This window comes from Balaenoptera acutorostrata, chromosome 15 (assembly GCF_949987535.1).
Source record: "Balaenoptera acutorostrata chromosome 15, mBalAcu1.1, whole genome shotgun sequence".
Taxonomy (NCBI): Eukaryota; Metazoa; Chordata; class Mammalia; order Artiodactyla; family Balaenopteridae; genus Balaenoptera; species Balaenoptera acutorostrata.
This window is the reverse complement of record NC_080078.1, coordinates 48,860,933-48,873,377: the sequence shown is the minus strand read 5'-3', so window position 1 is coordinate 48,873,377 and position 12,445 is coordinate 48,860,933. Positions and strand designations below refer to the sequence as shown.

The window sequence follows — 12,445 nt, the reverse complement described above, 5'->3', positions numbered from 1 at the left end:
CTGATTGTATTTCTCTTCCTGTCTCAGAATACTTGACTTTGGGAGACTGCGCAATTTCAGAGGTGCCTGAGTCTACTGTTCTTAATTTTCCTTTGGGAAACAAGTCTATATTATGTTGAACAATGGTTTTCTTCCCTTTTGTACTTTTTTGCATAAATTCTTTGCTATCGTTCTTGGGACTTATTGACTCTATCTTCTTAGATTTGCACGAGGTTTTCATTTTCTGAATTCTCCCAGAGTTACCTAAATCATTCTTCTTTCCAGAATCCTTTTGATTAATTTTCTTGGTTTCTTTCTTTTTCTCCTCAACAAGATTTTTTGATTCTTTTTCATTTTTAGTCTGGGGTTTTTTCTTCTTCATTTTCTTTTGGTTCATTGCTTTATTATCTTCATCAGAGAGATCCGAATCAGAATCTGAAAGGTCGTAAAAACGCTTCAAGTCCTCTGTAGTGCTATGGTTGATGGGGCGTCCTCTTTTATCCACAGCATAATTCAATTTGAACTTTTTGTCATGAAACATTGCTCGAAATCTCTTGTCAATTTTGATTTTTCGATCCTTTTCTGGCATTTCCCAAAATCTCGGGTCCTTTGCAACCCGCCTAAACCGCTGGTCACTCATTATTTCTTGTTTGGATGCCATTTTTAAATGTCTGACTGGGCAAATGCTTGAAGAAACCAAACACTAAAAAATAAAACAATAATGAAAGGTTACTAATAGAATTAAATAAGATGCTTTGGGAAAATATTAATTCACAATACTGTATTCTAAGGTAAATGTAAGTAAAATAAAAGTAACAGGTCTAATTTCCTTTCCCAAACTCATTTTGAGTCACATGCAGAAAATAAAAAACTATCAGAATATCTTCTTTTGAGTACAGATCATATGCAGAAATAAATTTAAGGCAAAATCAAGCAGAATTCCAGGTCTTTATGGAGGGGGGCAAATGATTACTAGCCAACTGCCCTCACTTAGATATCCTATATTTCTACTTGTATACTTGTATGTATTACAAGTTAAAAACAAAAAATTCCTAAGTCTCAGTTGGTCTTATTTGTTTCTTCACGTTCTGGTCCCATTCTCTCCGTTAATCCTTACTTCATTCTACCCGGAACAGCATTTACTTCTACGTGGCTAGTCTCCTAACTAAACAAACCAAAATCAATTCAGGTTTAGTTCAAAGTTCCCTCTTTATATACTACCACCCTTCATGAATCTGGTGAAGTCTCACTCTAGTTAATAAATACATGGTAGTAGTGCTTTGTTTCAAAAGCAAGACCTGACTATGATGCACTCATACAATTAAACATTTAACCCTCTGAACAGCCTTATGGGGTAGGGTAGGTACCATTTCATTCAACTATTAGAGCTAATGCGTATGAATGTTTAGAACGAAAGCACTTGATACACTCCAGATATTCGGAGAGGGGAAGGCGACCTGACCTCATCTCCGACGCCCGCCCTCATCTCTGTAGCCCACCCTCCCCTTCTACCCACCCTCTAACGCGGGGAACACCAGGGTGAGCCCGGAACTAGGATCTCCTTCCCAACACCCAAACCTCAGAGAGCCGCTTTGGGGCTGAGGTCCCTCAACACGACCCGGAGGAAGAGCAAGAAAGCCTGAAGAAAGAAGTCGGAAAGGCAAGGAGGAAGAGCGCGGCTCTCACGAATCCGACGGAGACCCTGTCACAGACCGATTCTGCCCCCTCGACAAGCCCTTTTTCTGGAACCTAACCCCACTCACCAACTCCGAGACCTCTCCGAGCCTCACGTCAGCCCTCACTCCCACAATCCTCAGCGTGACGCGCAGCCGTAATGGCACGCGAACTGGGCCAAACTTCTTCCGCTTTCCCTCGGTGAAGCTCTCCAGAGTCCTCGTTGAAGCTGCGGCGCATGCGCACGATAAATGCGCCTGCAAGCGGCGTCGCCGCTGGAGATGCTGCGGCTGACCAGGTTCCCGCCCCAGTGGCGGCGACCTCCAGCGGCGGGGGTCCCCGCGAAGAACGTCGGCTTCAGGAAGGTGGCCTCCGGCGTCTCTTCCCTGGGCAGCGCCTCGCCCAGATCCCTAAACATATTCGATCGGGATTTGAAGAGGAAACAGAAGAACTGGGCGGCCCGGCAGCCTGAGCGGATAAAGTTTGACTACCTGAAGGAGGAGGTGAGTCAGCGGGACGGCGGGGACGGCGGGGAGGGCGGCGCCGAGCCTTGGCTTCGGGTCCGGGAGCTCCGGCCAGGCCCCGGCCGCCCCCACCTCGCTGTGTGACCTTGAGCAGCCGACCGGCCTGTCTGGGCCTCTGCTGTAGTCTCCCAGCGACCGGGCGCCGGTGTTTGTAAGTTGCTCTTCATTCATTCATAACCTCGGCAGATGGTGCCTGTATTACAGGTGTGACCAGGGCAAAGTAAGACCGCTGTTCTCAGGAGATTTCATTCTTGTGGGAGGCGAGACAGTGAACAAAAAAATATAATTTCAGCTAAAGAAGTAAGGCCAGGTAACAAAGTGAAGTAGTAAGGTGACTGCAATGGTCAGGGAAGGCCGCTCGGGCAGACGACGTGATGAGGAATTAGCCAGGCTGGGATCTGGGGGGAAAAGCCTTGTAGGCAAAGGGAAAGACAAACCCAGAGCCCCTGAGGCCGAAAGGATCTTGTTGAGGCTTCCAGGAACCTCCATTGGGAGGTCAGGGAGGGCCCAGCTTACGAGGGCCTTAATGGGTGAGGACTTCGGATTTTCTTCTCCATCTCAGCTCTCCATTCGATATGGTCATTTCTGGCCGCATGTAGCTATTGAGCACTTGAATGTCCCTTTGAGATGGGCAGTAAATGTAAAATACACGGGATTTCAGTGACAATGTGAACAGAGGATGTAAAATATTTCCTTAATATCTTTTTACATTGATTACATGTTGAAGTTCTATTTTTGATATATTGGGTTAAATAAAATGTTAAAATTAATTTCTTTACCCTTTTAAAAATGGCTACTAGAAAATATTAAGTTGCTCATGTAGCTCTGATTGTTTTTCTGTTGGCCAACATGGCTCTAGAGGAATGTGAGACTGTTGAATGCTTTTAAGCAATGGAGTGATGGGCTCTGGTTCGTGTTTTAGGAAGACTCATTAAGATAAATTAAGATCTCTGATTTGTCTGTGCTGGTTTGAGAGACCTCTTCCTCTCTGCCTAGATGGACTAGGGACTTGAACAGGTTTCTGCTTTCTGGACAGGCAGCACAGAGCTCAGGCCTCGTGTTTCTTCAGGGATGGACTGAAATTGAAATCAAGTGTAATGAGTTCTTTCAAGCCAATGCAGCCAACATTTACTGCCCCTACTTTGGGCAGAGCTCTGTGCAAGTCCTGGCCTGATCAGATGAGTGACTCTGTCCTCAGGGTTCATGGTGACATGTACTTAGAAGATGTGAGTTTCCAGCCACTCTTCTCCAAGAAAAGCACCTGGATTGCAACTTGACTGAGGCCTCACCAGTGTTCAGGACTAGAATAGATGAGATAAAGTATATGGGAGTTTTTTAAAAATAATAAACAAAAGGTATTCATATTAGGAATGATGTACACAGTGGAGTCCTCTGGGAAAAGACTTCTGCTGTCCCTCCTCCCTTACCCCTCCTTCCCCCCCCAAAGCAAATACACATATGTTCTGAACTTTCAAGTCCTAATAGAAACTCTGGGATGTTTATAAGGGAATGAGTGGAATATTAGGCTCCCAGATCTTTATTCCTGCCAGACGAAGCTAGCCCAGCAAAACGGAGGTGCCTACCTTATGACCTCTTTTAAATTAGGGTGGGATTGAGGAGGTTTCTTCAGATTTGGCTGACTTCTAATTTGCAGATGTTGCTCAGAAAAGTTGTTTACTCATTTAGGAGTTCCACAAAATTTGTTAGTAGTTATCAAATAATAGAGTTTTTATTAAGTGATCACTTATACATTGATCTGTAATAATCCCCAGCTAACTAATTTTTCACTTTCACATACCTCATGCTAATATCTATAGACAATAATGTGCTTGTTATGTTCCTGTTGATTTTTATTTTTTAATTGGGGTATCCTGTTGCTTTTTGGCCTTGCATTCTTGTATCATATGGAATATAAAGTCATATATATACATATATATGTGTGTGTATATATATATATATATATAGTGTTTAGTCTTCTTTCCTTAAATTGACTTCTGAAGTAATTAACTCAGTGTGTTTCCTTTAATTTATGATGTTCCTATTCAGAATTTGAAAAGAAAGTTGCTGAGGTCAAATTGAAAAAGGGATAAAGGGAACTTAACATGTTGAAACATAAGTAACCTATGGATTGTTGAATACTGGAAAAAGTGTTACTTCTCTGTTAAACCTACTCATCTTAACTTCATTGCCTCTTATAATCTGTCAGGTTGGAAGTCGGATTGCAGACCGTGTATATGACATAGCCAGGTAAGTGATGATTGTCATAATAAAATACAATCAACTTTTCTTTTTAATTATGTTTTTAATATACTAATTAATTTATTTTTGGCTGCGTTGGGTCTTTGTTGCTGCGCGTGGTCTTTCTCTAGTTGCGGCGAGCGGGGGCTACTCTTTGTTGTGGTGCACGGGCTTCTCATTGCAGTGGCTTCTCTAATGGCAGAGCACGGGCTCTAGGCGTGCAGGCTTCAGTAGTTGTGGCACGCAGGCTCAGTAGTTGTGGCGCACGGGCTTAGTTGCTCCGTGGCATGTGGGATCTTCCCGGACCAGGGCTCGAACCCGTGTCCCCTGCATTGGCAGGTGGATTCTTAACCACTGCACCACCAGGGAAGCCCCAATCAACTTTTGAATGAAGGCTTGAGAAATTAAATGCTGAGAACTTGATATCTGGAATGGCAGAATCTAGATGAATTTATTACCAGGATTAGTGATTTTAATCACTCTTAGATCTCTCTTTTTTTTATGTCTGAGAGAGTAAGTATTCTTTTCTTCATTGTTGTCTTAAAAAAGAATGAATGGAAGCACAACTCAGCTTCTCTCCAAGACTGAATGGCTATTCCACTTGATTTGGTCAAACGCGAGTAATGGAAAGATTGCTCCAAAAATGGATATAATTGACATGTGAATTTTAAGATTTACTAAACCTAACTTTAAAAGTTTAAAATTATAACAGAACCTTTTACCATGTAAGTGAAGGAGAGAGTCTAACTAGATTTGTTCCCCCATCAAGTTATATGAGACTTTGGCCATTATATCTTAGGTATTATTAATAGCAATAAGGGTTTTATGACAGTTATATAGAGGCAGATTTGAGAAAAGAACACCTTCATTGAATATTATTAAAACCTTGATGGATTCATTGCTCTATATTAGGCATAACAAAAGCTTTGAGTTTACAGCCAGGTGGCAGGAACCACAGTTAAATAATGGCTTTGCTATAGAATTGCTCTGTGATGTTAGCAAATCACTTTTTGTGCTCTTTTGTATAAAAGACACACATTAAATTAGACCAATATGGGATGAATTTATTACATTTGTCTATTCAAAAAAGGGGAATTTTGTAAAATCACAAACTCTTGAAATCATATTTTGGATATATCCTGGCTACTTAAAAGAGTCTTGGGGTGAATCAGTTTCATAAGGTTTAAAAAAAAATTCTTCATTGTTGCAAAAATCACCCTCATTTCATCTGTTTCATTGGTTTCGTTATTTTAAAAATCTGAAAAATAGCTAATTCTCTATACTGTAGTCATTCATTTGCCTGGATTGTAGGTCATTTGCAATTTAATAAATGAAACATTAAATTTTCCAAGTCCGATTGGATTTTACAGTCTTTTTATGTCATAGTACTGAGCAAAACACAGGTCTGTGGAGAAAACTGTGATTTTGGCTAAAAGCATGTCTTAAAATAACAGTAACTCTTTGGAATTAAATTATTAAAAATAACAGTCTAAAATGTCTTACACTAATGTTCTATTATTAGAATAGCTTGTATTGTCAACACTGATCTTATGTTTATTTTTTTAAACTAATCCAACAGATTATTAAATGTCTTATTTGTGCTATCTGAAGCCTACTTAGTATTGTTAAAGTCGGTGATAATAATAAGTCCTAACTATTGTTGAACATTTGTACTGTGCTGAATACTTTACATGCACTGTTTCATAAAATTCTCATACCAACCCTGAGGAAGGTAGTAACTTTTCCATTTTATAGATGGGGAAACTGAGATCCAGCAAGATTAAATCACTTGTCTGTGGTCACAGAGCCAGTAAATTGCAGGCCCAGAATTCTAACTCGTGTCTTTGTGATTGCAAAGGCTATATGCTTCCCCAGGCCACACTGCCTGTGTTCACAATCAAGATTGAGGACATTAGGTAAATAAATGGTTCTCTCACCAGTGGTTCTCCAGCTGTGTACTGGTGTTCTATATTTTTGACATAGGTTTTTAACAGAAATTGAAAAGGAACTCTTGCTTCCAATAGGAAAAATGTTATTAGTGGATAAAATTAAAAAAATTTTTGTCACAAATTTTTCTTAAACCTATGACCCACAATTGGATGTGTAAACTGATTTAGTATGACATATATTTGGAGGAGACAGCATTGCATAGGGGATAATAGTTCTGGTTCAGGATTCAAACTGACTGAATTCAAGTTCTGACTGTTGCTTATTAGTTGAGTGACCTTGGATTGACTTACTTAACTCTGCATACTTAGCACACTGCTTTGAACCTGGTAAGATTTAAGTAAAAGTTAGCTGTTATTTAGTTGATATTTTGTTTGGTTTTTAGTTTATCATGTTATACTTCATGGTATTTCAGATGATGATTTCTAAGTCATCACAAATTTGAGAAGTAGGGGTAAGTAATAAGTTCCTGATAGGTATGCCAAATATTTTCATGTTCATTTACATTAACTTCTTTTCATTCTTTATCTGGGTATATTATCAAATTAAAATACCCCCCACTAAGTCAGTTCTTCACATCCACATCATGGAGCAACCTTATGGAAAGTTATTGGTTGTGAGGTCCTGTGAGTGGCTAGGCCAGACAGACTTGCCGTGTCTGGTGTGTTCTCTGATGGATGCACCTTGTGAGGCAAGGTAGCAAAGGCAGATGATATAACTTTTTTGAAAGCTGTGTTCACTAAAATGTTTTTACTTAAGAAAATTAGTTTTTTTTTTTTTTTTTTGTTTCCAAGTCATCTTTATTTGGCCTAAAGTCAATTAATTTGACAATCGTGCATTAATTGAAGAAAGAATCTACGATGAAGTTGCTGTCACAAGATGGCTGCTGTCCTCCAGCCTCAGGCCACAATCTTAGGAAAAACAGCCAATGTTTACTTTTATACATAAAATGTTAATTGAAAAATGACAACATGTTGAAAAGTGCAAAAATCATAAGTATGCAAATTGACTAATTTTCACGAACTGAACACATCCATGTAATCAACAACCAGGCCAAGAAATAGAACATGAATCAACCTTCCAAGGGTAACCACTATTCTAAATGCTAGCACCATCTTTTATCTCTTTTGAACTCTATATAAATGGAATAAAATCATATGTATTCTTTAGTATCTGACATCTTTTGTTCAACATTAAGTTATAAGATACATCTGTGCTGTTGTATGTAGATGTATTTTGTTCGTTCTCCTTGCTGTGGGTGAATTATTTGAGTTGAATGCACGATACAATTCATTTATCCATTCTGCTATTGGTGGGCATTAGTATTTTTTAGTTTAGGATTCTATCAATACAAATAGTGCTGCTGTGAATATCTTTGTATATTTTGGTGCACATTTGTTTTGGGTATTTAACTAGGAGTTGAATTGCTGGGTTAAAGAAAATGGTTTTTTTTGTTTTTTTTTTTTTTAGCTTTAGTAGATTCTGCCACACAGTTCTCCAGAGAAACTGACCAATTTTTTTCTCCCTTAAGCAGTGTATTCGAATTTCTGTTGGTCTATATCAGACAGATGGTATGTCTGTCTTTTTAATTTTAGCCATTCTATGTAGCAGTATTGGATTGTGGTTTGTTTTTTTTTTGTTTGTTTGTTTTTTTTTTCTCAAACATCTTTATTGAAGTATAATTGCCTTACAATAGTGTGTTAGCATCTGCTTTATAACAAAGTGAATCAGTTATACATATACAATATGTTCCCATTTCTCTTCCCTCTTGCATCTCCCTCCCTCCCACCCTCCCCATCCCACCCCTCTAGGTGGTCACAAAGCACCGAGCTGATCTCCCTGTGCTATGCGGCTGCTTCCCACTAGCTATCTATTTTACATTTGGTAGTGTATATATGTCCATGACACTCTCTTACCCTGTCACATCTCACCCCACCCCCTCCCCATATCCTCAAGTCCATTCTCTAGTAGGTCTGTGTCTTTATTCCTGTCTTGCCACTAGGTTCTTCATGGCCTTTTTTTTTTTTTTTTTTTCCCTTAGATTCCATATATATATGTTAGCATACTGTATTTGTTTTTCTCTTTCTGACTTACTTCACTCTGTATGACAGACTAACTCCATCCACCTCATTACAAATACCTCCATTTCATTTCTTTTTATGGCTGAGTAATATTCCATTGTATATATGTGCCACATCTTCTTTATCCATTCATCTGTCGATGGACACTTAGGTTGCTTCCATGTCCTGGCTATTGTAAATAGAGCTGCAATGAACATTTTGGTACATGACTCTTTTTGACCTATGGTTTTCTCAGGGTATATGCCCAGTAGTGGGATTGCTGGGTCGTATGGTAGTTCTATTTGTAGTTTTTTAAGGAACCTCCATACTGTTCTCCATAGTGGCTGTATCAATTTACATTCCCACCAACAGTGCAAGAGTGTTCCCTTTCCTCCACACCCTCTCCAGCATTTACTGTTTCTAGATTTTTTGATGATGGCCATTCTGACCGGTGTGAGATGATATCTCATTGTAGTTTTGATTTGCATTTCTCTAATGATTAATGATGTTGAGCATTCTTTCATGTGTCTGTAGGCCATCTGTATATCTTCTTTGGAGAAATGTCTATTTAGATCTTCTGCCCATTTTTGGATTGGGTTGTTCGTTTTTTTGTTATTGAGCTGCATGAGCTGCTTGTAAATCTTGGAGATTAATCCTTTGTCAGTTGCTTCATTTGCAAATATTTTCTCCCATTCTGAGGGTTGTCTTTTGGTCTTGTTTATGGTTTCCTTTGCTGTGCAAAAGCTAGAAAATTAGTTTTTAATAATTATTTATGGACTGTTTTATTATAAACAAATATGACTTCTGTGTCTGTTTTTCAGAGATTTCCCCTTTGCTTTGGATGTCGGTTGTGGAAGAGGTTACATAGCACAACATTTGAATAAGGTATGTTTATTTGATGACTTAATTTACTTTGAGAAATAAAATTGGCTAATTTTAAGGAAAGGCTTTCCTAATCAATTTGTATCATATTTAGAGTTTGGTTATATCAGAATTGCTCATTTCTCTGTTTTTTTTAAAGTGATGGAACCAGTGGTTGTTTTGTGTCTACTCCTAAGTAATTTTTTCTTAAATGATTTTTTCTTTTCTTTGAATCCATTTTATACTGTGTTCCTACTGATAGTTTCTTTAAGTCTATGTAAGATACATTGTGCTTTATTACCACTTTGTTCAAATATTTTTAATTCACAATAAAAATCACATTGACATTCATTTGGAAGTTGTGAGTAAGCTAATATTTTATCTATGAAAAATATGCATTTCCTCAGTTGGTTAGAAATCTTGTGTGTGATGAAATATAAGTAGCCTTTATTAATGCTTATACCATTTTATTTTTCAATTTGTAATTCAGACCAAAAAACATTCATTAATTGTTTTAGCCTCTCTATGTAGCACACTGTGCTGGACACAGATTAAAGTGGGATTTCTATAACAAATCTACTTAGAAAAAAAGTACACTTGAGCCAAGGCAGGAGGAGGGTGTATATGAGCCTCTCCAAATACTGTTATTGATAATAGTAAATGCCATGGAAATGGTACAGTCATTAAACTGCAACAGGAGTCAAGGGAAAGGAAAATCAGTAGGGTTTCATTTGATCAAAGGCTTCTGAAAGGGCACAGAATCTGACCTGGGATTTGAAAGAATCTGGATTGGTGTTTCATAGGCATTGGAAGTAAGGGCATAGCAGCAGGGAAGGTGGAGGTAGAAAGCTATAGGGTGTGATACAGTGATGTTTAAGAAAGATTAATTTGGGGATGGTATGCAGGAGGGATCTTCTGTGGTACAAGAGTGGGGACTAGCTCTCAGCATATTCTGCCATGGAAAAGTTAACACACAGCCTTCACCCAGTGGAGTAAATTAAGGATGCTGATTATTCATACCTGTGTTCTCCATTTTATTAAATATTGTTAAATATGTTACATGTAGGGTTGACTGCATATATTTAACTCTATGTAACTTAATATGTGTTATTAAAAGTATTTGTGTACCATACTAATTACATGCAGAAAAATACCCTTACAAAGCTGAAAATTAATCTATAATTATCACTTTTTCCTTTAGTAATTTCAACAGTTGTTTTGTTTGATTTGTTACTGTTTTTTTTTTTGTTTTTGTATTATCTGATCAACTTTATTCCATTTCAGGAAACTGTTGGAAAGTTTTTCCAAACAGACATTGCAGAAAATGCTTTGGTAGGTAGCTTTTTAATACTATTGGTTTCTGATCTCCTGGTTTGGTTTTTAGTTCTTTACTTCTTTATTTTTATTTCCTTCAAAATGAAATTAGCTGTTTTTTTCCTGATTATAAATGTAACACACATAATGGAAAGTAAAACAGTACAAGAAGTATAATGGAGGAAGGAAAAATCACCCTTAGTCCCACCACTCAGAGGCAACCACTGGTGACATTTTGGTCTCTACCTTGTAGGCATATAATATCTCCCCAACGCTGTTTTATACAAACATTATTATGCAAACATGCTATATTTTTCATAGAATACCATTGTTTTATATCAATGAATGAATATTCCACGATTTATTTAGCTAAATTTCTGTTGAAGGACAGTTGTATTTCTATTATCTCAGTAACCAACACTGTGATGAACATCCTTATATAAAGCAATTTTGATTTATTTTCTCCCAGGGAATAAATTCCTAATAGTGGAATGTATGGATTCATTGATGTTCAGCTTTAAACTGTTAATATACATCTCCAGACTGCCCTTAGAAAGACTGAAGAACAGAATTAAATGAAAGCACTCTTTTCTCCTTCTCTTTGGCAACACTGGGCCATTTATTTTGTCTTTGTCAATGTAATAGGCAGAAGGTAGAATTTCATTGTTTTTATTTGCATTTCTTTGATTACTAGAGTAGCCAAATAGCTCTTGATGTCTTTTGACTATTGGTATTTGGCTATTGGTTTTTTTCAATTTGTGAATTTTGTAAGTAATATTTATGATGTGCCTATACCTTAGTCCTTTATCTACTTTAACCTTGGCATGTTCTTATTCTAGGTGGTTTGTAAGAACTTGCTTTTTAGGGATATTAGTTTTTCTGCATATATTTAAAAAATATTTTCCCAAATGTATTGTTTACATTGTTTATTGCTTTTTAGAAGTTTTTGATTAGTTTATCATCAAGTATATCAATCTTTATAATTTCTGGTTTTTGAGTCATGTTTACTTAGGCATTTTCATCTAAGAGTATAAAAGTGTTCACCCATATTTTCATCTAGCAGTTTTCTGGCTTCAGTTATTCCACTGAAACTTTTAATTTTTTTAATTTTTATTTTTTGGAAGGACTAGAAACTAAGTAAATATAATATTGGCTTAAGTTTAACAAACAATGATTGTGTTAATAATTAAGATGTTATATAAATGTGTTTTTGAACTTTTATTTTTTAACTTTTAGAAAAATGCCTTAGAAATGGAAATTCCTACTGTCAATGTTTTAGCTGATGAAGAATTTCTTCCCTTCAGAGAAAATACATTTGATCTGGTGGTTAGCAGTTTAAGGTTGGTAATCCATTTGTGCTTTTAAAAAATATATGCTAAAAATAGATAATTTATGCTATAAAGTTTTAATATTATAAGGTAAATAAAATAGATAATGGAGTAAGTTCTTAATAACTTATTTTAAGTCACAAACCAGTTTTCTCTGGTAAAGAATTATGGATTATATGCTCCCTAGTGGAGATAAGTGATATAGTACCTCATTTTTTTTCCTTCCCAACTTTCCTTAATTTGCTAAAGTTCATCTGTGTTAGAAGGGTTTTCCTCGCTGATGTAACCTAGTTACATGTTGATGGGGGCAAGAGTTTGAAAGAGTATACTGGCTCCAATATTCAGATGTTAGAGCACCCTTATAAACTCATTCTGGCAAATAAGGAAAAGCTCGTATTTCCTTTAACTTTAATTCTTCTACACAGAAATGTAGTCCTCAAGGTTACTTTTTCCCTTTGTGCTTCCTACCATGTCCCTCCACATTTATTACAAAAACATATATTATAAATATTTGTTGAAT

The 12,445-nt window shown here is 37.1% G+C and overlaps 2 protein-coding genes across 6 annotated transcripts in view; one reads left to right on the top strand and one right to left on the bottom strand.

Annotated features, from left to right (window-relative positions):
- ESF1 (ESF1 nucleolar pre-rRNA processing protein homolog) overlaps positions 1-1,814 on the bottom strand; it is a 58,873-nt gene extending 57,059 nt beyond the window's left edge. The window contains exons 1-2 of one of the 2 annotated variants that reach the window (XM_007165269.2): positions 1,743-1,814; positions 1-682 (exon numbers count right to left, since the gene is read on the bottom strand). In XM_007165269.2, coding sequence (XP_007165331.2) covers positions 1-640 — 640 coding nt within the window. In that variant the 5' untranslated portion in view covers positions 641-682; positions 1,743-1,814. Of the gene's footprint in view, positions 683-1,557; positions 1,711-1,742 lie in introns of those variants that run through there. The other variant, XM_007165270.3, reaches the window with a different exon arrangement.
- A 42-nt stretch (positions 1,815-1,856) lies between these two features.
- Positions 1,857-12,445, top strand: part of NDUFAF5 (NADH:ubiquinone oxidoreductase complex assembly factor 5) — a 35,477-nt gene continuing 24,888 nt past the window's right edge. For 2 of the 4 annotated variants that reach the window (XR_009005377.1, XM_057528947.1), the window contains exons 1-5: positions 1,859-2,156; positions 4,384-4,424; positions 9,244-9,307; positions 10,568-10,615; positions 11,834-11,937. Coding sequence is in view for 3 of the 4 variants with exons in the window: in XM_057528947.1 (XP_057384930.1) it covers positions 1,905-2,156; positions 4,384-4,424; positions 9,244-9,307; positions 10,568-10,615; positions 11,834-11,937 (509 nt within the window). In the remaining variant the exon portion in view is untranslated. Of the gene's footprint in view, positions 2,157-4,383; positions 4,425-9,243; positions 9,308-10,567; positions 10,616-11,833; positions 11,938-12,445 lie in introns of all 4 variants that reach the window. The other 2 variants (XM_057528949.1, XM_057528948.1) reach the window with 2 other exon arrangements.